Source organism: Ranitomeya imitator, chromosome 1 (assembly GCF_032444005.1).
Source record: "Ranitomeya imitator isolate aRanImi1 chromosome 1, aRanImi1.pri, whole genome shotgun sequence".
Taxonomy (NCBI): domain Eukaryota; kingdom Metazoa; phylum Chordata; class Amphibia; order Anura; family Dendrobatidae; genus Ranitomeya; species Ranitomeya imitator.
The window spans coordinates 442,340,074-442,363,371 of NC_091282.1; the positions used below are offsets into that span (position 1 = coordinate 442,340,074).

Consider the following 23,298-nt stretch of genomic DNA (forward strand, 5'->3'; position numbering starts at 1 on the left):
TGCCTCCAGCAGAGCATACTGCAGACACGCACACACATTGCCGGCTGTGTGGTGTCTGCTGAAGAGACTCCAGGACGCTGCTTCTTCCCTCCCTGAGCCCTGCATACAGGAGCAGGACAGGAGATAGGACGAGGTAGGAGCTCAGGCTGCGGGGGGCTGGAGGTGACTGCACTGTGCAGTAAGGAGGAGGCAGGACACTGTTCTCCTCCTGACAAGTCCCTGAGGTTTCTTGCATCCGTTTTGCTCTGTCTCTGCCAGTCTCACTCTCTGTCTCGCTGTCTCTCTCGCTCTGTCCCGCGCTCTCTCGCTCTCTCTGTCTGTCACTCTGTCTCGCTCTCTCTGTCTCTCTCTGAGTGTCTCGCTCTCTCTCTCTGTGTCTCACTCACTCTCTGTCTCGTTCTGTCTCTCTGAATCTCTGTCTCGCTCAGGGTCAGTCTCTCTCTGTGTCCCCCTGTCAGTCTCTGTCTCTCGCAGTCTCTCTGTCTCAGTCATTGTCTCGCTCTCTCTCTGTTTGTCTCTCTGCCAGTCTCTGTCAGTCTCTCTCTGTCACTCTCTGGCAGTTTCTCTCTGGCTCAGTCTTTGTCTGGCTCTCAGTTTGTCTCTGTCTTAGTCTCTCTCTCTCTCTCTGTCTCGCACTCAATCTGTCAGTCTCTCTGTCTGTCTCTTCAGTCTCGGTCTCTTTGTCTCTCTGTCTCACTCTCTGTGTCTGTCTCTGTGTAAGTCTCTCTCTGTCTCTTTCAGTCTCTCTCTGTCTGTCTCACTCTCTCTCTGTTTGTCTGTCTCACTCTCTGTCTTGCTCTCTCTGTCTCGATCTCAGTTTCTGTGTCAGTCTCTCTTTCTTGCTCTCTCTGTCTCGCTCTGTCTCTCAGTCTCTCTCTATCTCTGTTAGTCTCTCTCTCTGTCTCAGTCTCTCTGTCTGTCTCTGTCTCTCTCTGTCTCTCTCTCTCAACATCTCTCTCTATCTCTTGTAATGTGGTCCTGTAGCCGGGGTAAGGGTCCTATCAGTCCAGTGTATGTCATCTCATATCAGTAAATACAAGGTAACAAACATGAAAATGCCATTTATATAAACAATAAATATCCCCATAAAGTTGAGGATAAATATATATGATGAAGAGCCAAATAGAATAAAAATGGAAACAGCCAATAGGTGAGTATAGATAATCACAGTCACATATAGATGCATATGTATACTCAGTCTGAATAACATGGCCCGCAAATGGGGAGAAGGGAAAAAAAGAGGAGATGACATACAGGGGGGGGGGGAAGGGGTGCGCACTTTCTTCTTTTATTGTGTAATATTTTAACTCCCCCCCCCCTTTCTTCTGCTTTCCTCTTTCTTTCCATTCACCTCTTTAGGGTCTTGTCCAGACAAGAGTATTCTTTTTAGGGTTACCTGGATTCATTCAGGGACCTATTCCCATATGGTGGACTCTATACGCATTTACTGGTTGTTTTTATCTGCAATTTGCAGCCCACAGAAAGGGACAGAGACCAGAATCCAAGGGAGATACAACGTGGGAGCTAATGCGGGGGCCATTATACATTTTCAATTACAGCAGGATCATCTGCTCAGGTTCCCCCTATACCCATGATTAAAGTGTGCCACCATAGTTGTAATCAAGGTTTAGGGGCCCACTCAGATGGTTCGCCCCCCCTGAGCTGAACCCTTAGCTACGCCTCTGGCAGCTACTAATAGAATGGTATTTAACAGGAAGAAATGCAAGATTCTACATCTGGGCAAGAAAAACAAAAAATACATCTACAGAATGACACAGACTGCACATGAGTCCACATGGTGCCAAATTCCACAAATGCAATTGAATGACGAATGGGACTTTGGAGAATCCATTTTCCTGCGGCCTAATATACACATAGGCATTTTTTTCTAGTTTTTAGCAGTTGGTGAAATTCTTTTTGTGAACTTGGAACGTTTTACTGCAGAGATGATCTGTTGTGTTATCAGTGTTTTTATGCATTATGGTCTTGCTGTGATTTTCTAGTGGAGTGCAATCTCTGCTACGTTTTTGAGGGCACTCTGATACTACGATTTTTGCTATGTAATCTGAGTGCCTCGTAATGTATGGACAGTGACCCTGATGTGTCACTCACTGTGCTGCATTAAGTCCTTTTCATGCAATCACACGTCTCTCCGCTGCAGATCTAGCAGTGCTCTGAATGCTGTATAACCCTCCACACATCTTTAACCCCTTCAAGACATTTCACGTAAATTTGCATCATGGTTGGAAAGGATTCCCGCCAAATGTTATATTTACATCATGTCGATCATGCGGGCACAGGAGCTTTGCCACCACGATTGCCGCTGGGAGCTCTACGTAAGTTATAGCCGACCTCCGGTTGTCACTGCCAGGAGCAGTGACCACATCAACCCCTGCCATTTAACTCCCTAAATGCTGGGATCTCTAGCCCCCACAGGTTATACTTAATCTTTTCTCACGCTAATTATCAATCTGCTCCGTTCTCTCTGCTCTGTAACATGGTACCTGCAGATTGGACGGCATTTTCCTGGTGACGGGTCCCCTTTTGAGCTGTCCTTAGTGACCACATCTTGTGGAATAAGTCAATTGTTTTTGCTTGGCAACTGTTTCTTGTTTTTAAAGGTTTTTTTTATAGTATATTACATTGACCTATCCATAAGATAAGTCATCAATACTAAACTAGCGGGTGTCTGACACCCACCAATCAGCTGATATCACCCATAGTGGCAACTGAATGTAAATTTTGGTTTGCTCTATGGAACACATATATGCTTTCAGTTTTTCACTGGTTGCTAGAAGCTCCTCCATCTGATAAATATTGTGTCGTAGATGAGACACTGATAGTAAACGCAAGCATGAAAAACTGATCTGTTACACTGATGAAACTGTTGGCTTGTCTTTGGTGTTTTGTGAGCTTGACAGGGAGAATTATTCCATAATATGCATCCTTTGGGACATTCCACCCCTTTTGAAATCTGAGAGGAAAAATAATGTCCAATAGAAAATTTCAGCCATAACAGCTCTTCGAAGCAGGCTAGAAATCTTTTTGCCTAAATGGTTTACTAGTTTTTAGATAATTATGGCCTTTTTTTCTTATTATTTTTAATATTTAAGCATGTTTAATTACTCACAGGTCTCCAAAGGGTGATCAAAATGACTGTTAATGGGACCAACACTTTTTTCACTTAGGAGGTAAAGACACCTAAGTGTGGGTATTTTCTTTGTTTTTTGGGGGAGTGTCGTCGCCACGTATTGTGGGACGTTCTGAGACGTTGGCTGCAAGGAATGAGATGCATGTATGAAGAAACAAAGAAGTCAGGATAGATAAATATAGTTACATAGTTATTAAGGTTGAAGGAAGACTATAAGTCCATCTAGTTCAACCCATAGCCTAACCTAACATGCCCTAACGTGTTGATCCAGAGGAAGGCAAAAAAAACTCATGTGGCAAGAGTAAGCTCCACATTGGGGAAAAAAAATTCCTTCCCGACTCCACATACGGCAATCAGACTAGTTCCCTGGATCAACGCTCTATCAAGGAATCTAGTGTATATACCCTGTAACATTATACTTTTCCAGAAAGGTATCCAGTCCCCTCTTAAATTTAAGTATTGAATCACTCATTACAACGTCATACGGCAGAGAGTTCCATAGTCTCACTGCTCTTACAGTAAAGAATCCACGTCTGTTATTATGCTTAAACCTTTTTTCCTCCAAACGCAGAGGATGCCCCCTAGTCCTGGTTTCAGGTCTATGATTAAAAAGATCATCAGAAAGGTCCTTGTACTGTCCCCTCATATATTTATACATTAACATAAGATCACCCCTTAGTCTTCGTTTTTCCAAACTAAATAGCCCCAAGTGTAATAACCTATCTTGGTATTGCAGACCCCCCAGTCCTCTAATAACCTTGGTCGCTCTTCTCTGCACCCGCTCTAGTTCAGCTATGTCTTTCTTATACACCAGAGACCAGAACTGTGCACAGTATTCTAAGTGTGGTCGAACTAGTGACTTGTATAGAGGTAAAATTATGTTCTCCTCATGAGCATCTACAATGCATCCCATTATTGCTCTTTTAATGCATCCCATTATTTTATTTACCTTTGTAGCAGCTGCCTGACACTGGCCACTGAATATGAGTTTGTCATCCACCCATACACCCAGGTCTTTTTCATTGACGGTTTTGCCCAGAGTTTTAGAATTAAGCACTGTAAGGATTTCACTCACTCAGCTGCGACGGCTGACACTCAGGAGACGTGTTCCTTTAAAGTTCACTGGGTTTATTGCTTCATAAAAAATGTGGCAAATAACAGAAAGCAAAATGGGCCTTTGGTTCAGGCAAAGAAAAGCAAGTGTCCAGTTCATCCGGCTCAGTCCTGAAGCCGTAACACACTCAGGAGGGTTTCACCTCCACACATATCTGCTGTGTAAAGGATTAGCCAGTCTTATAAAGAGCTAACCCCACCCAGTAACCCATCACATGATTAGCCATGTGGTCTGACATTACCACAGGTCCTGAAACACATATACAAGATTATGTGCAAGAAAGGAATACTCCGGGCTACATTACAGCAACCAGGCACTTATGTGGCACATACCTCCCATCGACTACAAACCCTTTAGCCATGCTACATACCTCCCCCCTCTGCCTAAAGCCGTGGGGCTTGGCACTTTCCCCCACTAAACAAGGGATTCTCGATAGGGCATCCGCATTACCGTGCAGCTTTCCGGCCCTATGTTCCACATGGAAACTGAAGTCCTGCAGGGCTAAGAACCAACGGGTGACTCTAGCATTTCTTCCTTTCGTTTCTCTCATCCACCTAAGCGGGGCATGGTCAGATACCAGTCTAAATTTACGTCCCAGCAGATAGTACCGCAATGTGTCCACTGCCCATTTTATGGCCAAGCACTCCTTCTCAACGACTGAATAGTTCTTTTCAGATGAGGACAGCTTCCTACTCAGATAGAGAACAGGATGCTCCTCCCCATGTAGTTCTTGGGAAAGGACTGCTCCCACCCCAACATCTGAGGCATCTGTCTGAAGAATAAACTCTTTCTTGAAGTTTGGGGCCATCAGAACGGGTTGCTTACACAAAGCGTTTTTCATTTCTTGGAAGGCTGACTCTGTTTCTTCGGACCACTTAACCATTACTGATTTTGTCCCTTTTAGCAGGTCAGTCAGAGGCGCAGCCATCGTGGCGAAGTTTGGGATGAACCTCCTGTAATATCCCACGATTCCCAGGAAGGCTTTAACTTGTTTCTTGGAAACTGGTTTTGGCCATGTTTGGATTGCCTCCACTTTATTGATTTGGGGTTTTATTTCTCCATGACCCACTATGTATCCAAGGTACTTAGCTTCTTCTTTACCCAAGGCGCACTTCTTCGGGTTTATAGTAAATCCGGCCTCTCTTATAGCATCCAACACCGCTTGGACTTTCTCCAGATGACTCTCCCAGTCCGGGCTAAAGATGACGATATCATCTAGGTACGCAGCAGTGTAGGCCTTATGGGGTGCAAGGACTCTATCCATAGCCCTCTGGAAGGTCGCCGGAGCTCCCTGTAGGCCAAACGGCATCCGGGCATATTGGAAGCATCCATCAGGTGTCGAAAAGGCCGTCTTCTCCTTGGCTTCCTGTGCCATGGGGATCTGCCAATACCCCTTTGTCAAATCCAAGGTGGATATATATCTGGCGTGCCCAAGCCTTTCGATGAGCTCATCAATACGGGGCATGGGATAAGCGTCGAACTTGGAGACTTCATTCAACTTCCGATAGTCATTGCAAAACCTCCACTCTCCATCAGGTTTTGGGACCAGGACAATTGGGCTCGTCCAACCGCTCTTGGATTCCTCAATGACCCCAAGCCTCAACATACGCTCCACTTCCTTGGAGATAACTTCTCGACGAGCCTCAGGAATACGATAAGGTTTCACATTCACCCGCACATGTGGCTCTGTTAGGACCTCGTGCTCTATGACCTTCGTGTATCCTGGCAATTCTGAAAACAGGTCCCTGTTTTTCTGGAGTAACTCCCGGCACTGCTGTTTCTGGGTCTTTGATAGCGTCTCTGCTATAGTAACCGCTCCAACCTCACCTTCTGGGTTGCTTAACAATGACGGAGTTGCTGTCGTCTCTCTATCTTGCCATGGCTTGATGAGGTTGACATGGTAAACTTGGAATGGTTTCCGTCTTCCTGGTTGGTGAATTTTATAATTTACCTCACCAAGTTTCTCGACAACCTCATATGGCCCTTGCCATTTGGCCAAGAACTTGCTTTCCACCGTTGGAACTAACACAAGAACTCGGTCTCCCGGATTGAACTGCCTCACTCTTGCAGACCGGTTGTAGACCCTGGCTTGAGCTTCTTGTGCTTGGAGAAGGTGTTCTTTCACGATAGGCATCACCTTTGCAATCCTCTGCTGCATCTGCTGCCGTTGCTCCTGCTGGTTTTGCTGCATCTGCTGCCGTTGCTCCTGTTGGCTCTGTTGTATCTGCTGCATCAACAGCCTGTTGGTCTCTTGCTGCCTTTGCTCCTGCTGGCTCTGCCTTTTCTCCTGCTGTGACTGCATCTAGACCAAGTGTTTCAGCAGGTCCTCCATTTTCTCCGGCAATGCTTGCTGGCTTGCAACAGCCTTGACCCAGGACATTCAAAAATAAACTCACGTCTCCGCTGGGAACGCTGCTCGCACGTCTACCACCAATTGTAAGGATTTCACTCACTCAGCTGCGACGGCTGACACTCAGGAGACGTGTTCCTTTAAAGTTCACTGGGTTTATTGCTTCATAAACCATGTGGCAAATAACAGAAAGCAAAATGGGCCTTTGGTTCAGGCAAAGAAAAGCAAGTGTCCAGTTCATCCGGCTCAGTCCTGAAGCCGTAACACACTCAGGAGGATTTCACCTCCACACATATCTGCTGTGTAAAGGATTAGCCAGTCTTATAAAGAGCTAACCCCACCCAGTAACCCATCACATGATTAGCCATGTGGTCTGACATTACCACAGGTCCTGAAACACATATACAAGATTATGTGCAAGAAAGGAATACTCCGGGCTACATTACAGCAACCAGGCACTTATGTGGCACATACCTCCCATCGACTACAAACCCTTTAGCCATGCTACAGCACATAATTATACATCTTATTGCTTCTACCCAAGTGCATGACCTTACATTTATCCCCTTTAAAACTCATTTGCCATTTATCAGCCCAAGCTTATAGTTTACATAAATCATCCTGTAATATAAAATTGTCCTCCTCTGTATTGATTACCCTGCAGAGTTTAGTGTCATCTGCAAATATTGAAATTCTACTCTGAATGCCCCCTACAAGGTCATTAACCCTCCGTCACATACAATATTCGGACTAACGAGTTCACATACAATGTGCCTGTCAGGCGCCTGCTGGAAAAATACCTATAATATCTAATGTTAGCAATTTCAGTGCTCTAAAAGTGATCAGTGACCTTCATAGGGATGTAATAAAAGAGACTACACATAATCAGTTGCAAAAAAAAACATTTACTTAACATAAAACTAATAACTATGAAATACAAACTTTTCAAAACTCCCGCCAAATAGTCCCCAGTTCGACTCTCTCAAAAAAATGTACAAAGAAAATTTTTGAACACAAACTTAATTTTAAGGTACCTTAAGTACTATTAAAAACATATTCAATCAGAAGTAGATGCTGAGGTTTCCCCAGAAAAGTCACACTTGCAGAGCAAATAGCAAGAATTACACACCATTTTTGCATGTGTCAGGCAAATTGCTTTATGACATTTGAGACATTCATAATTTGAAAGCCTTCTGGTTCCGCTTTCCGTTTGGCAGGTGGTGCATCTCCTTTTGTGAGGTGGTGCAGATGGTGACTTTTCACCATCATCTTCTGGGCGGAACCTTTTGAGCTGAACTTGAAGGCGAGAGGGGATACCGATTGTTTTCACGCTTCTCCTGCGTAGCTCTCCAAGTACTAGTTCATGGGCCAATTTTTTCAGATACAATCGTCTACGGAGTGGTTCAAGCTTGTTTTCAAGATAAATTACTTGTGAATTTATACCACCCAAATTCAACATGGCAAAAAATATGACCATTGGCCAGCGTTTGATGTTTCTGCTGACGTTGAAAGTGGAGCACATCTGATCTGCTGTATCCACACCCCCTTTGATGGCATTGTAAAATGTAATTATCTCTGGGTTTTTTTCTGCCCCAGTCCCAGGATCGATGGCAGCATCATCATGAAGTGTTGATAGAAGAAGTATGATTTTTTTGGCATGTGGTACATAGGAAACTAAAGCCTTTCCATTATGGAATGCAAACATACTGCTGTACTGTTGTCTCTCTTTCACACTTACAAACTGTGGCGGCAATTCCCTTTTGTTTTTTCTTACAGTTCCCACATATGACAGCTTCTGAATTTTCAGATAATCAATCAGATCACAACTTGTAAACCAATTGTCAGCTGTAATATTGCGACCCGATCCAAATAAGGGTTCAGCCAGTCTTTTTACAACATCAATGGGTTTGTTGCTCACACAGTAAGGACCTTCTGGTTGTTTTCCTGCATAAACTTCCAGGTTGTAAGTGTAGGTCTTACTGGCATCAACAAGGGCATACATTTTTATTCCACATTTGTTTGGCTTTGATGGAATATATTGACGAAAGGCACATCTACCACGAAAACCAGGGAGCATTTCGTCAATAGTGAGATTCTCTCCAGGGTAATAACTTTGTTTACAGTTTACAACAAATCTTTGAAATATATCACGAATTGGAGCAAGTCGGTCATGTGTTTTGCGTTCGGTTCGGGTAGTTCTGTCGTCAAACCGAAGGCAACGAATTAGAATCTTGAATCTGTTTATGGACATAACAAGGCTAAATTTTTCAACTCCATCCCCATCTTTACCCCAAAGTTCCTCCAAACTTTGTCTATTTGCCCTATAAGCTCCTGCAAGGTACAGTAATCCAAAAAAAGCACGCAGTTCTATTTCATCTGTGGGCTTGATGGTTCTGTTGCAGATGTACTTGTCCTTTATAATGTCTATATATTGGTTGGTATATGTGACAATAGAGTCCAGAATGTCATCTGTAAATATACTGTTCCAGCATTCAACTGCAGTTTTTGCATTACGTGCAGTTCCTATTACTGCAGGAAGGTGAGTAATAATGTTTAAAGGTTCCCTACGTTTTTTCTGGAATGGCTTCTTGTTCCATTTAGTATTTTTATCTTTTCCAATATAATATGATCCAACTTCTTCATCCTCACCACTGTCACCATCTTGCTCTGTTTCAGAATCCAGGACACATTCTTCCACCTCATCATGAGAATCAATCTCACTTTCCTCTCCTAAATCCTCATTCAGTGTGAGGTCTCTATCATCTAACAGCATGTTTGTTACTTCCTCAACATCAAGTTGTTTGGATAAATTGTACATTTTCCTCTCCATTTCAGCAGATAATCTGAAGCAAGAGAAGGAATATGTTAGGGAACTACTGTATATGCCTGAGCAGCACACTTTCTTTTATAAAATCTCCCTTATTTCTATGAAATATCCTCACATTTTGTGCTATACATTCATAAAACAAGCTAAATAAACTATTGTGATGAATAAAAACATAAAATACCAACCTTACTGAATGTGACGTATTCACATACAATGAGCCTGAGAGATCTGTGCAGCTATATCCTCTCCCCTGAAGCTCTGAAATCCAACTCTGATATCAGGTTTCACAGACCTTCAAGAGACAGGAGACTACCTGGAGGGAGGGGGTTTCCTCACAATCTGGTGAGGAAGGAGAAATGAAAGTAAAAGAGAAGCGCCTGTCAGATCAGTTGTATGTGACGGAGGGTTAATAAATATGTTAAAAAGAAGAGGGCCCAATACTGACCCATGTGGTACCTTGTCTTGTGGCAGTGTGTGGCTGTTCCATCTGAAGTGCAGGTCTACAGACTCCCCCAGGTGCATTCTCCTCCCCTAATAGAAGAAGCTGGCATTCCAACACCAGATCGGTCTGCATATCACACTTCAGATGGACACACACACAAGCCACAACAAGCAAGGAAACTATACGGTTGCCACATTCATGTGTTTGCTAGAGCTAGCATCCAGCAGCTGGTCATAATACTCGCCATCTTTCACTATCACAGGGTGCAATAAAGTAGCAGGTTTTCTCTCTATGGTACTGTCTGTATCTTTTGAAACAATACCCCGAACACAGGATACGAGGCAGCAACCAAGTACAGCAATAACCACCAGAACGATCACCAAAGTACACGCTAGGTTACTAAGAATCTATCCCCATTTACCAAAAGTGTTTTCTAACCAATATCTGAAGGGGTTGCTAATACCGGAGTTTTTGGCTAATTCGTTAGACATGGCATGGATTCTTCTCAGGGCGTTACTTATACCATCTGGAGCAGTGTTGTTGGGAATGAAGGTATAGCATGATGCAACAACCAATAGCATCAATGTACACATGAGGGTCAAAAGAAATAGGAATGCTGGTGTCACGCTTGTGTCTCTGGTTCTCCATTGCATATTCATGGAGCTTGTGTGTACTTGGAGTCGCAATCTGGAATTGTATCAGGAATTGAACATTGGCACATGTACCCTTCCATCCCACTGGCAGTATTGGATGAATATCACCATTTCCACACATCCACCACAATTCAACCCTTGCTACCGTCTGACTCAGGATGCCATGTCCTTGTACCAACTTAGTGGTGGCGGTGGGACTGCAGTATGAGGAGCCCAAGTGCTTTAGGTCAACGGTACCTCTTAAACTCTGGAAACAAATGTAATTTCCAGGATAGCGGCTAACTCCATTGACCTTTACACGTTTAGGGTTTGTGGTATACAACTGCCAGAGCAAATTACAATCTGAGGTATTTTCTCCTTCTGTAGAAGAAAATAGCTGAATTAATAAATAGAAAGTGATGAGATTTGTCTGGAAGGGCACAGTGCCTAGAATGAGGTCTAGCACAGACTATTGTCACGTGAAGAGATCCAGCTTCAGTACGTAAAATTCAAATGCTTTATTTCAATCCAATTTAAACGATAACATACCGTAACTGCCATGTGCATACCCAGCCGGGATTACCAGAGGGAGAGTGCCAAGTGAGGATCTGAACACTTTTTAAACACGCAATGTGTTCTTAGACTCTGTGTTCTAGCACAGAGTATACAGGTCCTTCTCAAAAAATTAGCATATAGTGTTAAATTTCATTATTTACCATAATGTAATGATTACAATTAAACTTTCATATATTATAGATTCATTATCCACCAACTGAAATTTGTCAGGTCTTTTATTGTTTTAATACTGATGATTTTGGCATACAACTCCTGATAACCCAAAAAACCTGTCTCAATAAATTAGCATATTTCACCCATCCAATCAAATAAGTGTTTTTTAATAACAAACAAAAAAAACATCAAATAATAATGTTCAGTTATGCACTCAATACTTGGTCGGGAATCCTTTGGCAGAAATGACTGCTTCAATGCGGCGTGGCATGGAGGCAATCAGCCTGTGACACTGCTGAGATGTTATGGAGGCCCAGGATGCTTCAATAGCGGCCTTAAGCTCATCCAGAGTGTTGGGTCTTGCGTCTCTCAACTTTCTCTTCACAATATCCCACAGATTCTCTATGGGGTTCAGGTCAGGAGAGTTGGCAGGCCAATTGAGCACAGTAATACCATGGTCAGTAAACCATTTACCAGTGGTTTTGGCACTGTGAGCAGGTGCCAGGTCGTGCTGAAAAATGAAATCTTCATCTCCATAAAGCATTTCAGCCGATGGAAGCATGAAGTGCTCCAAAATCTCCTGATAGCTAGCTGCATTGACCCTGCCCTTGATGAAACACAGTGGACCAACACCAGCAGCTGACATGGCACCCCACACCATCACTGACTGTGGGTACTTGACACTGGACTTCAGGCATTTTGGCATTTCCTTCTCCCCAGTCTTCCTCCAGACTCTGGCACCTTGATTTCCGAATGACATGCAAAATTTGCTTTCATCAGAAAAAAGTACTTGGGACCACTTAGCAACAGTCCAGTGCTGCTTCTCTGTAGCCCAGGTCAGGCGCCTCTGCCGCTGTTTATGGTTCAAAAGTGGCTTTACCTGGGGAATGCGGCACCTGTAACCCATTTCCTGCACACGCCTGTGCACGGTGGCTCTGGATGTTTCCACACCAGACTCAGTCCACTGCTTCCTCAGGTTCCCCAAGGTCTGGAATCGGTCCTTCTCCACAATCTTCCTCAGGGTCCGGTCTCCTCTTCTCGTTGTACAGCGTTTTCTGCCACATTGTTTCCTTCCAACAGACTTACCATTGAGGTGCCTTGATACAGCACTCTGGGAACAGCCTATTTGTTGAGAAATTTCTTTCTGGGTCTTACCCTCTTGCTTGAGGGTGTCAATGATGGCCTTCTTGACATCTGTCAGGTCGCTAGTCTTACCCATGATGGGGGTTTTGAGTAATGAACCAGGCAGGGAGTTTATAAAAGCCTCAGGTATCTTTTGCATGTGTTTAGAGTTAATTAGTTGATTCAGAAGATTAGGGTAATAGGTCGTTTAGAGAACCTTTTCTTGATATGCTAATTTATTGAGACAGGTTTTTTGGGTTATCAGGAGTTGTATGCCAAAATCATCAGTATTAAAACAATAAAAGGCCTGACAAATTTCAGTTGGTGGATAATGAATCTATAATATATGAAAGTTTAATTGTAATCATTACATTATGGTAAATAATGAAATTTAACACTATATGCTAATTTTTTGAGAAGGACCTGTACAATTACTCTTGTTCATGGTGAGAGCAGAGTATTTTACCCATTGTAACCAATAATTGGTCTCCACTGTATCCCATCCCCACTGATGGTTTATCCTTATAGGTTAGGGGCATTAAGAATGAGTGTGTGTAAATATTAGGTTGTCGGGTTTTATTTAGAACAGGTCGGTCCTTGAGAGAAGTGTCCTAATGATTCAGTGCCCCCTGGGATATTTATGTTGATCACCTATAGTCCAGCATCTGTAATAGAGGGGTTCTCCATTGTCATGTATAGGAGAAGACAGTTGCCAACGTTTGTACAACGTTTGGGCACTTATTCTGGTTGTAACAGTCATTCTAGTAAGGAGGCTTCTACTCTTGCAGTCTGTCTAATCTGGGGCTACAGAAGATTTGTAGGCCCAGTCTTCCCCAGTGTTCAAACCCAACATATTCCAGGACTCCCAATCAGGCCCATAGTCCGTATTGGCAGTGGTGAGACATATATACTTTTGGGTGAGTCTATAGATGTCCCCATGCTGCCACTCCGCAGTAGGGCAGGAGACCATGTTACACAAATCAAACTTACAACTGACTAAAGGGTCTGAGGTAATAAACTAGAAAGTGATAACTAGTTTACCATTTTTTTTTCTTTTGGGACATAGCCCTCAACGAGCCCCCATTTGTCAAGGCACTGGGTGTGCTTCCACATCATTCGGTGGCTTTCCTGGGCTCCGCTGTTTTCTTGCAGTGTAAGGCGGGGATCCAGATGGGCTTTCCTTCGAGCTTTACAACAGTCTCGGTTGTCAGCAGAACTTGGAAGGGTCCATGAAATGAAGGTTCATGGCCTTTCCTGACTTGTCATTTGACCACCACCCAGTCTCCAGGTTGCAGTGGGGTGACTCCCATCCACAGAATCTGGATCTGGAAGAGAAGCGTAAACTTGAGTATATGTCAGACAAGTGTTTTGCAAGTGCAATAACATAAGATGACAGCCTATCATGTTGCATCTGAACCTGCTGTGGAAAATACATCCCTAGCCTAATGGTTTACTCACATAACTCATATAGGCTGAGGCCTGTATTTTGTTGGTAGTATACCTGACTTAAGAGTGCAAGAGGCAAGCATTCTGTCCATGGTCTGCCCGTTTCAGCCATGGCTTTCTGGATTTTGAGTATCAGGGTCCCATTCAATCTCTAAGTTACTGCTACTTTGTGGATGTTACACAGTATGAAAGGCCTATTCCACTCCCAGGGCAGACATTATTTTCTGCATTACGTCTCCGGTAAAGTGGGTGCCTCTGTCACTCTATGGTGTAAGGCTCACCGTATCTGCAGACAACTTCTGAGATCCATTTCTTCGCTGTTGCCTTGGCGTTGGCTTTACAAACGGGATACGCCTCTGGCCATCCTGAGGTGAGGTAAACACACAAGTACATACTCATAGGTTTGCATCTGAGGAAGTTGAATGTAGTCTATGAAGATGCTGAGCAGGGGCCTTGGTGTGTGTCTCATAGGCTCTTGGTGGTGCTTCCCACGTTGTTGAGCCCACAGGTCAGAAAGGCTTGAATGTGACACTGAACCCAGGAGCAGAGCAATGGCGGCAGACAAGGTCTGTCATGGCAGTTTTTGTTTGGGTATTGCCCTGGGAGGCTTGAGCCTGGCTAGCAGCTGTAAATCATGCAGCTGTGTCAAAAAAAACTAAACCTCCGAGCACTAACAAATAATTGGAGACGACCCGAGTATGCTCAGGAAAACCCTGAGCAATGAGTATACTCGGTCATCACTAGTTCTTTGTCAACAGTTCCTGTTCATGTGCCTCATTACGACATCCCTGTATTAGTCTGGACAAAGAGGCATAGTCATTTTGTAGTCATCATAAAATACTGCATTATGTCTGGCTGGTTGTGACTCCACGTTATCCCCTTTCTGCCATTGGACGGAATAGTATGTCCGAGGTCAGATCCCCTGCTTTGATGTGGGCTCCGGTGGGGAACTCGCATCAAAGCCGGGACATGTGAGCTGTTTTGTACAGCTGACATGTGCCCGCAATAGTGGCGGGTGGAATTGCGATCCACCCGCCTCTATTAACTAATTAAATGCTGCTGTCAAACACTGATGGCTGTATTTAACAAGCGCTTCCTGCCCTCTGGCTGGAAATGAGATCATCGCTGACCCCCGTCACGTGATCGGGGGTTAGCAATGCATCGGCATAACAACCAGAGGGTCTCCTGAAGACCTCTATGGTTGTTGATGCCATATTGCTGTGGGCGCCACCCTGTGATCGGCGCTCATAGCTGTGCTGTAATTCTACTACATAGGAGCGATGTAAGCATTGCTCCTATGTAGCAGAGCCAATCAGGCTATGCCAGCTTCTAGCCTCCCATGGAGGCTATTGAAGCATGGCAAAAGTAAAAAAAATAGTTTTTTTAAAAAAAAATTATATATGGTATATGTGTGTGTGTATATATATATATATATATATATATATATATATATATATATATATATATATATATGTATATATGTATATATATATATATATATATATATATATATATATATATATATATATATATATATATATTCAAATCATCCCCCCTTTCGCCCCATTCAAAAAATAAAACAATAACAAGAAAACAAGAATCAAACCTACACATATTTGGTATTGCCGTGTTCAGAACCGCCCGATGTGTCTAAAAAAAAAAATATTAACCTGATCGCTAAATGGCATAAAAAAATTCCAAACGCCAGAATTACATTTTTTTTTTTTTTTGTTGCCGCGATATTGAATTAAAGTGCAATAACGGGAAATCAAAAGATTGTATCTGCACCAAAATGCTATAATTAAAAATGTTAGCTTGGCACACAAAAATGAGCCCTCACCCAACACACCGAAAAATGGAGACGCTACGGGTATTGGAAATTTGTGCATTTTGGAATTTTTGTTCACCACTTAGATAAAAAAGAACTTAGACATGTTTGGCATCTATGAACTCGTACTGACCTGGAGAATCATAATGTCAGGTCAGTTCTAGCATTTAGTGAACCTAGCAAAAAAGCCAAACAAAAAAACCAGTGTGGGATTACACTTTTTTTTGCAATTTCACCGCACTTGGAATTTTTTTCCCGTTTTCTAGTACACGACATGGTAAAACCAATGATGTCGTTCAAAAGTACAACTCGTCCCGCAAAAAACAAGCCCTCACATGATCATATTGACGGAAAAATAAAAAAGTCATGGCTCTTGGAAGGAGAGGAACGAAAACGCAAAACCGAAAAAAAGCTCCGGGGGTTAAGAGGGTAAAATACCAAACTTGCTCTTATTGGCTATAAAAATGATTGTCCCCCCAATTTCTGGTTGCCTGCAGCTGCTGCTAGTTAAAACCTGATAGCTTACTGCATACTGGTATTACGTTCAGTGTGAAATCATGTACAGTAAACTCCTATGTTCCATGACGGTCGAAGGACAGAATATTGGGCACATGGTTTCCTGGAAACAATTTGGTCTATCGCGCCATAGTGTTGCATAATGGCTGCTTGCAGCGCTCACCCGTCTTGTGTAAATACATTTATTATTTTACGTGTAATAATGTTGTTTTGTAATTTGGTTACCATAAAATATCACTGGCTCTTAGGGCTTGTATGTTCAAAAACATAAGTCATTTTTAACTGCTGTGTATTAAATAATTGTATTATGGCTACAAGTTATATATCTTGCCCTTCTGTTTCATACCTTGCCAGGAGGAAGACGAAGTTCCTGATGATGAGACATTGAATCAGATGATTGCACGCCATGAAGAAGAGTTTGACCTGTTCATGGTAAGCCATTTGAAATTAGTATTTTAGATTAACATATAACTTTGCATAAAATATATATATATATATATATATAAATGCGTGTGGAAGCAGCACTCCAATGCTCCAATGGGAATAAGTGAAGAAATTGGACTTTAACTGCTTTAAAAGTGCAGGTTCTTCTTTTTCCATGTGACAGCTGTATACATCAGAATGCGGATAGCCATACCTCAAGCAAGAAGGATGCCCCCAGATTTGTGCAAATTTTAGTGGAATTGAATTATTCTGGAATTTTCCAAAAATCCCTATTCTCCAGAATGTGAATTTTGCGTCATCTGTTTCATGCGAATTCTGCAAATGGCACCAATAAGTTGGTCACAGAAAAAATAACTCGTATACAGCTCTGCTGATGGAAAATTCTAAACTTAGAGCTGTCAGAATATAGTGACACAAAACAAATACATATTTTGTCATAGTTTTGTATGTCTTGTGCAAAATATGAAAAATATAAAACAGTCACTTTTGTACTGATTTACAGAACATGTTTAACACTTAGTGCAGTGCCTCGAATAGTGTAAAATTTAAAGTGCAAAAAAAAAAAAAGTTGCAGAATCGTAGTTTTCACTATATTCCTCCAAGTAAAGAGATAATAAAAGTTTAAGTTAAAATGAATTCCCTGATAAATACAGCTCATCCCTGGAAACAAAATAAGCCCTCATATGGCTGTCACTGAAAGGCATACAGTACAAGGTTTGTTACCCTTTAAAAGCGTTAGTGTCCATATGTGCTAACTCTGGCTGTATGCTTCCTAGCGCATGGATTTAGATCGGCGCAGAGAGGATGCCCGAAATCCAAATCGCAAGCCTCGTTTAATGGAAGAAGATGACCTTCCCTCCTGGATCATTAAAGATGACGCCGAAGTTGAACGACTGACTTGTGAGGAGGAAGAGGAAAAAATATTTGGCAGAGGGTCCCGTCAACGTCGGGATGTGGATTACAGTGATGCACTGACCGATAAACAGTGGCTTAGGGTAAGTTTCTTTTTAACTGTAATTAAAATGTTCTAGGAATTTTCTTTATAGTTCAATTCTATGTTTAAAAATGATGACTGTCAGAACACTTTAACATATTGAATGCCCAGTATTTCTTTCTTGAACCGCTTCACACCACAGCCAATGTTTGTTATTGCTTGTTTCTTCCTCTTTAGCCATAAACCTTTTTTTTTCATTATTTCATCCACATTGCCATCTGAGGGCTTGGTTTTTGTGAGAAGATTTGTACTTTTGAATGACCTCATTCATTTTATCATGTAATGCACTAGAAAATAGGGAAAAAAAATTCCAAGGTCAATTTCACAAAAAAAAATTTTTTCTAAATTTTGCTTGTTGCGATTTTCGAAGAACTGTAACGCTTTTAATTTTTGGGATATAGTGCTCCGTGAGCTGACAATTTTACCGATGCCATTTTGGGGTAGATACCATGTTTTGATCGGTTATTATTGCATTGAGAAAAAAACAGGTACTTCTCGCATTTTGATATATATTTTTTTTTCTTTTCCCTCATGCTGTTTACTGATCGATTCATTTATTTTATGTTATAATGGATCAGATTTTTAAGAACACAGAAATACCAAATATGTATTTTTTTTGTTTTATTTTTAATTGGGCAAAAGAGGGGTGATTTTAAACTTTTTTTTTTTTTATAGTATCCCCTTAGGGGACTTGAAGCTGCAATGATGATCTCCTATGAATGCCAGGTAGGCTACTTTCACACTAGCGTCGGACCGACGTACCGACGCATATTGTGAAATTTGTGCATGACGTGGGCAGCGGATGCAGTTTTTCGACGCATCTGCTGGCCATTCTGAAGTCCGGGGAGGAGGGGGCGGAGTTCCAGACGCGCATGCGCGGTAGAAAATGGTGGACGCGACATACGAAAAAACGTTACATTGAACGTTTTTCCGTGCCGACGGTCCGCCAAAACACGACGCATCCGTTGCATGACGGACGCGACGTGTGGCCACACGTCGCGATCCGTCGCTAATACTAGTCTATGGGCAAAAAACGCATCCTGCGAACACATTTGCAGAATCCGTTTCTTGCCCAAAACGACGGATTGCGACGGATTGCTAAAAACGCAAGTGTGAAAGTAGCCTTACAGGCTGGCTTTGACAGGAGAATTGGCATGACAAGCAAGGGGGTCTTCAGCAGATCGTGTGCTGTCACAGTTACCCACTGGTGCCCTGCGTTCACATCACGTGCGTGTGGATGGTTACATGGAATGATGCCCCTGCCGGCTCGTATTAAATGCCGCTGTCTGAGATGGACAGTGGCATTTAACGGGTTAACCGCCACGGACCGAGCTCCGCTCCATCCGCAGCTAGTAATTGCATGTGATGGCTGATCAAATCTGCCAGAAAAGATGGGGGCTCGATGTGTGAGCCCGCATCTAAGGTAGTTACATGACATATGACATACATGTACAGTGGCTTGCAATAATATTTACCCCTTTGACTTTTACCCATTTTGTTACATTACAACCTGTCTTTAAATATTTTTTTGTACACAGATTTGTGTGTGATGCATCAGCACTCTCGAAGTTAAAGTGAGAAAAATATAGGCAGAAACTAAATTTATGGGTTCAAATAACTAAAAATTGTCATGTACATAAGTATTCACCCCTTTTGCTATGAAGCCCCCTAAACATTTCTGGTGCAAGCAATTACCTTCATAAGTCACATGCTTAGATTGCACACAGTGTCACATGGTCTTTCATTGTATGTACACACCTTTTCTGAAAGGCCAGGGAGGCTGCAACACCATTAAGCAAGAGGCACCACTAACCAGACACCATGAAGACCAAGAAGATCTTCAAACAAGTCAGGGACAAAGTTGTTGAGAAGTCCAAGTCAGGACTGGGTTATAAAAATAATAATAAAAAATATTCCAATCTCTAATGATCCCCTGGAGTGCCATCAAATGGAAAGAACATTATACCATAACAAATCTGCCAAGAGAGACGCCCACTAAAACTCCCAGTGTGGGAAAGGAGGGCATTAATTAGAGAGGCAGCGCAGAGACTAAAGGTAACTCTGAAGGAGCTACAGAGTTCTTAATCAGAGACTAGAGCATCTGTTCATATGATCACAATAAGCCGTGCACTCTATTGAGATGGTATTTATGGACGAGTGAGCAGAAAAAATGCCTTTACTTGTACAAATTGTAAGACTCATTTTGAGTTTGCCGAAAGACATGTGGGAGACTCTCCAAACATATGGAGGAAGGTGTTGTGGTTAGACCAAAACTGAACTTATTGTTCATCAAGGTAAACGCTATGTTTGGCGCCACACCAACAGAGCTCATCACACCAAGACCACCATCCCCACAGTGAACCATGGTGGTGGCAGCATCATACGAAATACAGGGATATTCTTGAGCAAAATCTTTTTCAGTTGGTCATTGATTTGAGACTGGGATCATGGTTCACCTTCGAACAAGAATATGACACAGAGCATACCGCTAAAGCAACACTCGCTTGGTTTAAAATGAACCTGTCCTGATTGTGCTCAGTAAACTACAGACGCTGTCAGGAACTGAAGCAGTTTTGCTTTGAGGAATGGAAAAAAAATCCCAATGGAAAGCTCATAGAGACATATTATTATTACTAGATGGTGGCCCGATTCGAACGCATCGGGTATTCTAGAATATGCATGTCCACGTAGTATATTGCCCAGCCACGTAGTATATTGCCCAGCCACGTAGTATGTTGCCCAGCCACGTAGTATGTTGCCCAGCCACGTAGTATGTTGCCCAGCCACGTAGTATGTTGCCCAGCCACGTAGTATGTTGCCCAGCCACGTAGTATGTTGCCCAGTCACGTAGTATGTTGCCCAGCCACGTAGTATATAGCAGAGCCACGTAGTATATTGCCCAGCACAGAGGCACGTAGTATAGAGACTTAAAAAATAAACATACTCACCTTCCGAAGGCCTGTTGGAAGTCCTGCTATACTCACCGTCCGCCGCCTTTGCCGCTCCTCGTCACGCTCCCGGGACCGCTCCATTGCAAGCGGCAGCTTTCGGTTCCAGGGCTGGTGTAAGCAGGACCTATGATGACGTCGCGGTCACATGAACGTGACGTCACGGCAGGTCCTGGTCGCACACCAGCCCTGAGACCGCTTGCAATGGAGCGGTCCCGGGAGCGTGGCGAGGAGCGGGACAGGCGGCGGAGGATGAGTATAGCAGGTTTTTTTTTTTGTTTTTTTTTTAACATGACATATTTTTACTATTGATGCTGCATAGGCAGCATCAATAGTAAATAGTTGGGGACACAGGGTTAATAGCAGCGGTAACGGAGTGCGTTACACCGCAGTCCATTACCGCTGCCATTAACCCTGTGTGAGCGGTGAGTGGAGGGGATTACGGAGCGGGCGCCGGGCAGTGAGTGCAGGGGAGTAGGGGAGGGACTAATCGGACTGTGGCCGTCGCTGATTGGTCGCGGCAGCCATGACAGGCCGCTGCCGAGACCAATCAACGAATTAATAACCGTGACAGAAGGACAGACAGACGGAAGTGACCCTTAGACAATTATATATATATATATATATATAGATTATTATTTATTGTTATAGCACCATTTATTCCATGGAGCTTTACATGTGAGGAGGGGTATACATAATAAAAACAAGTACAATAATCTTAAACAATACAAGTCATAACTGGTACAGGAGGAGAGAGGACCCTGCACGCGAAGGTTCACAATCTACAAGGGATGGGTGAGAATACAGTAGGCGAGGGTAGAGCTTGTCATGTAGCGGTTTAGTCATATTAAAAGTGATTTGCAGCTGCAATTGCCCCAAAAGGAGGCTCTGTAAACTTTTAACTTTAGGTAGTTGAATAGTTATGCACAATGAAGTTTTCAGTAATTTTGCCCTATTCTTTGCTTGAACTGATGCAAACCCTCAAACAAACCAGTGAAATGCCAGGTTGTGAGGTAGCAAAACACGAAAAAGCCAAGGGGGGGGGGGGGTCAATACTGTTGCAAGCCACTCTACGTCCTATATCATAAAGGATTAGAGACACCAATTCTGATGGATAAAATGGCAATCTGCTCCTTTTTGTAAAAACTTTTTTTTTTTTTTAATGTAAATTCCTTAGTTTCTCACCATTTAGGGTATGTGCAGACATTCAGTAATTGGCAGTGCTTTGTATGCAGCACCTGTCCGCTGTGTTCAAAGCGCTGCCGGCTATTGAACGCAGGTGAATCCACATGTTAATTGAACCGTGCGGATTCACCGCGTTCGATGTATTGTACTGATGAATTTATCTTGCCGAGACTCGCGTCTCCGCATCATAGACATGCTGCAGTCTGGAATTATGCGGCGCATGTCCATCTCCGCCGGTGACCCGCAGGTATCTCTGGACACATAGTGGACATGGGATATTCATAGATACATGGGAATGTATATAGATGTGTGGTGAGCACCTTGAATCCCCATGTGCTTCACAGAAGTTTATAACATAGAGCTGTGAAAATAAAAAACCTTATTTTACCCACAAAAATGTACTTTTAGCCCCAATTTTATTTTCACAAGAGTAACAGTGGGAATTAAACACCAAAATTTGTTGTACAATTTCTCCTGCATACGCAGATACCCCAATGTGGGAGAATACTACTACTTGGTAGCAGGGCAGGTCTCAGAAAGGAAGGAGCACCGTTTGACTTTTTGAATGCAAAAGTGGCTGGAATCTAGAACAGATTCCATGTCACATTTGGATAGCCCATGATGTGCCTAAACCGTTAAAAAAAAAAAAAAAAAAAAAAAACCACAAGTTACCCAATTTTGGAACCTGCATCCCTCACGGATTAATTTGTCCGCAAAACTTTGTTCCACTACCCTTCTGGCTTGTCCAGATGATCTTTAGCAATTTGCCTATGGCAGCACTGTTCTTTTTAGAGATCAATTGCTTTCTCCTTGCAATATTCAGTGTACTCCTGTCTCAGGGCCAGCTCCAGGTTTTTGAGGGCTCCGGGCGAAAGAGTCTGTGGGCCCCCCCTTTAACACATACCAAGATTCATGATCGCATATAAACACAGCCATGTAGTATATAACTCAGCCCACGTAGTATATAGCACAGCCATGTAGTATATAGTACAGCCCATATAGTATATAACACAGCCACATAGTATATAACACGGCCCACATAGTTTATAGAACAGCCCTCTAGTATATAGCACAGCCCACGTAGCATATAACACGGCCCACGTAGTATATAGAACAGCCATGTAGTATATAGAGACACTTGCCCCATATAGTGCTGTACAAACATTATGGCCTCATAGATGCTCCATACAGACACTTGCGCCATATAGGGCCCCATAGATGCTCCATACAGATACTTGCCCCATATAGTGCTGCACAAACGTTATGGCCCCATACAGACACTTGCCCCATATAATGCTGCACAAACGTTGATTATGGCCCCATACAGACACTTGCCCCATATAGTGCTGCACAAACGTTATTGCCCCATAAGATGCTCCATACAGACACTTGCCCCATTTGCTGTTGCTGCCCCTTATTTTACATTATGAATATAATATATATATCTCGGTGATTCGATAGGTGCTGCTGCGCAGGCATCGGCAGTGCCATCTTGCTAGAGAATTTTTTTTCCCTCCAAGCTGGCGCATGCGCAGTAACAGCTATCGGCGATTGCCTTCCACCTGCCTGC

The 23,298-nt window shown here is 43.0% G+C and overlaps 1 protein-coding gene across 11 annotated transcripts in view; it reads left to right on the plus strand.

Annotated features, from left to right (window-relative positions):
- Positions 1-23,298, plus strand: part of SMARCA2 (SWI/SNF related BAF chromatin remodeling complex subunit ATPase 2) — a 461,498-nt gene that overhangs the window by 345,115 nt on the left and 93,085 nt on the right. For all 11 annotated transcript variants that reach the window (XM_069763977.1, XM_069764056.1, XM_069764038.1 and 8 more), the window contains 2 exons: positions 16,512-16,589; positions 17,378-17,596. In XM_069763977.1, coding sequence (XP_069620078.1) covers positions 16,512-16,589; positions 17,378-17,596 — 297 coding nt within the window. The remainder of the gene's footprint in view (positions 1-16,511; positions 16,590-17,377; positions 17,597-23,298) is intronic.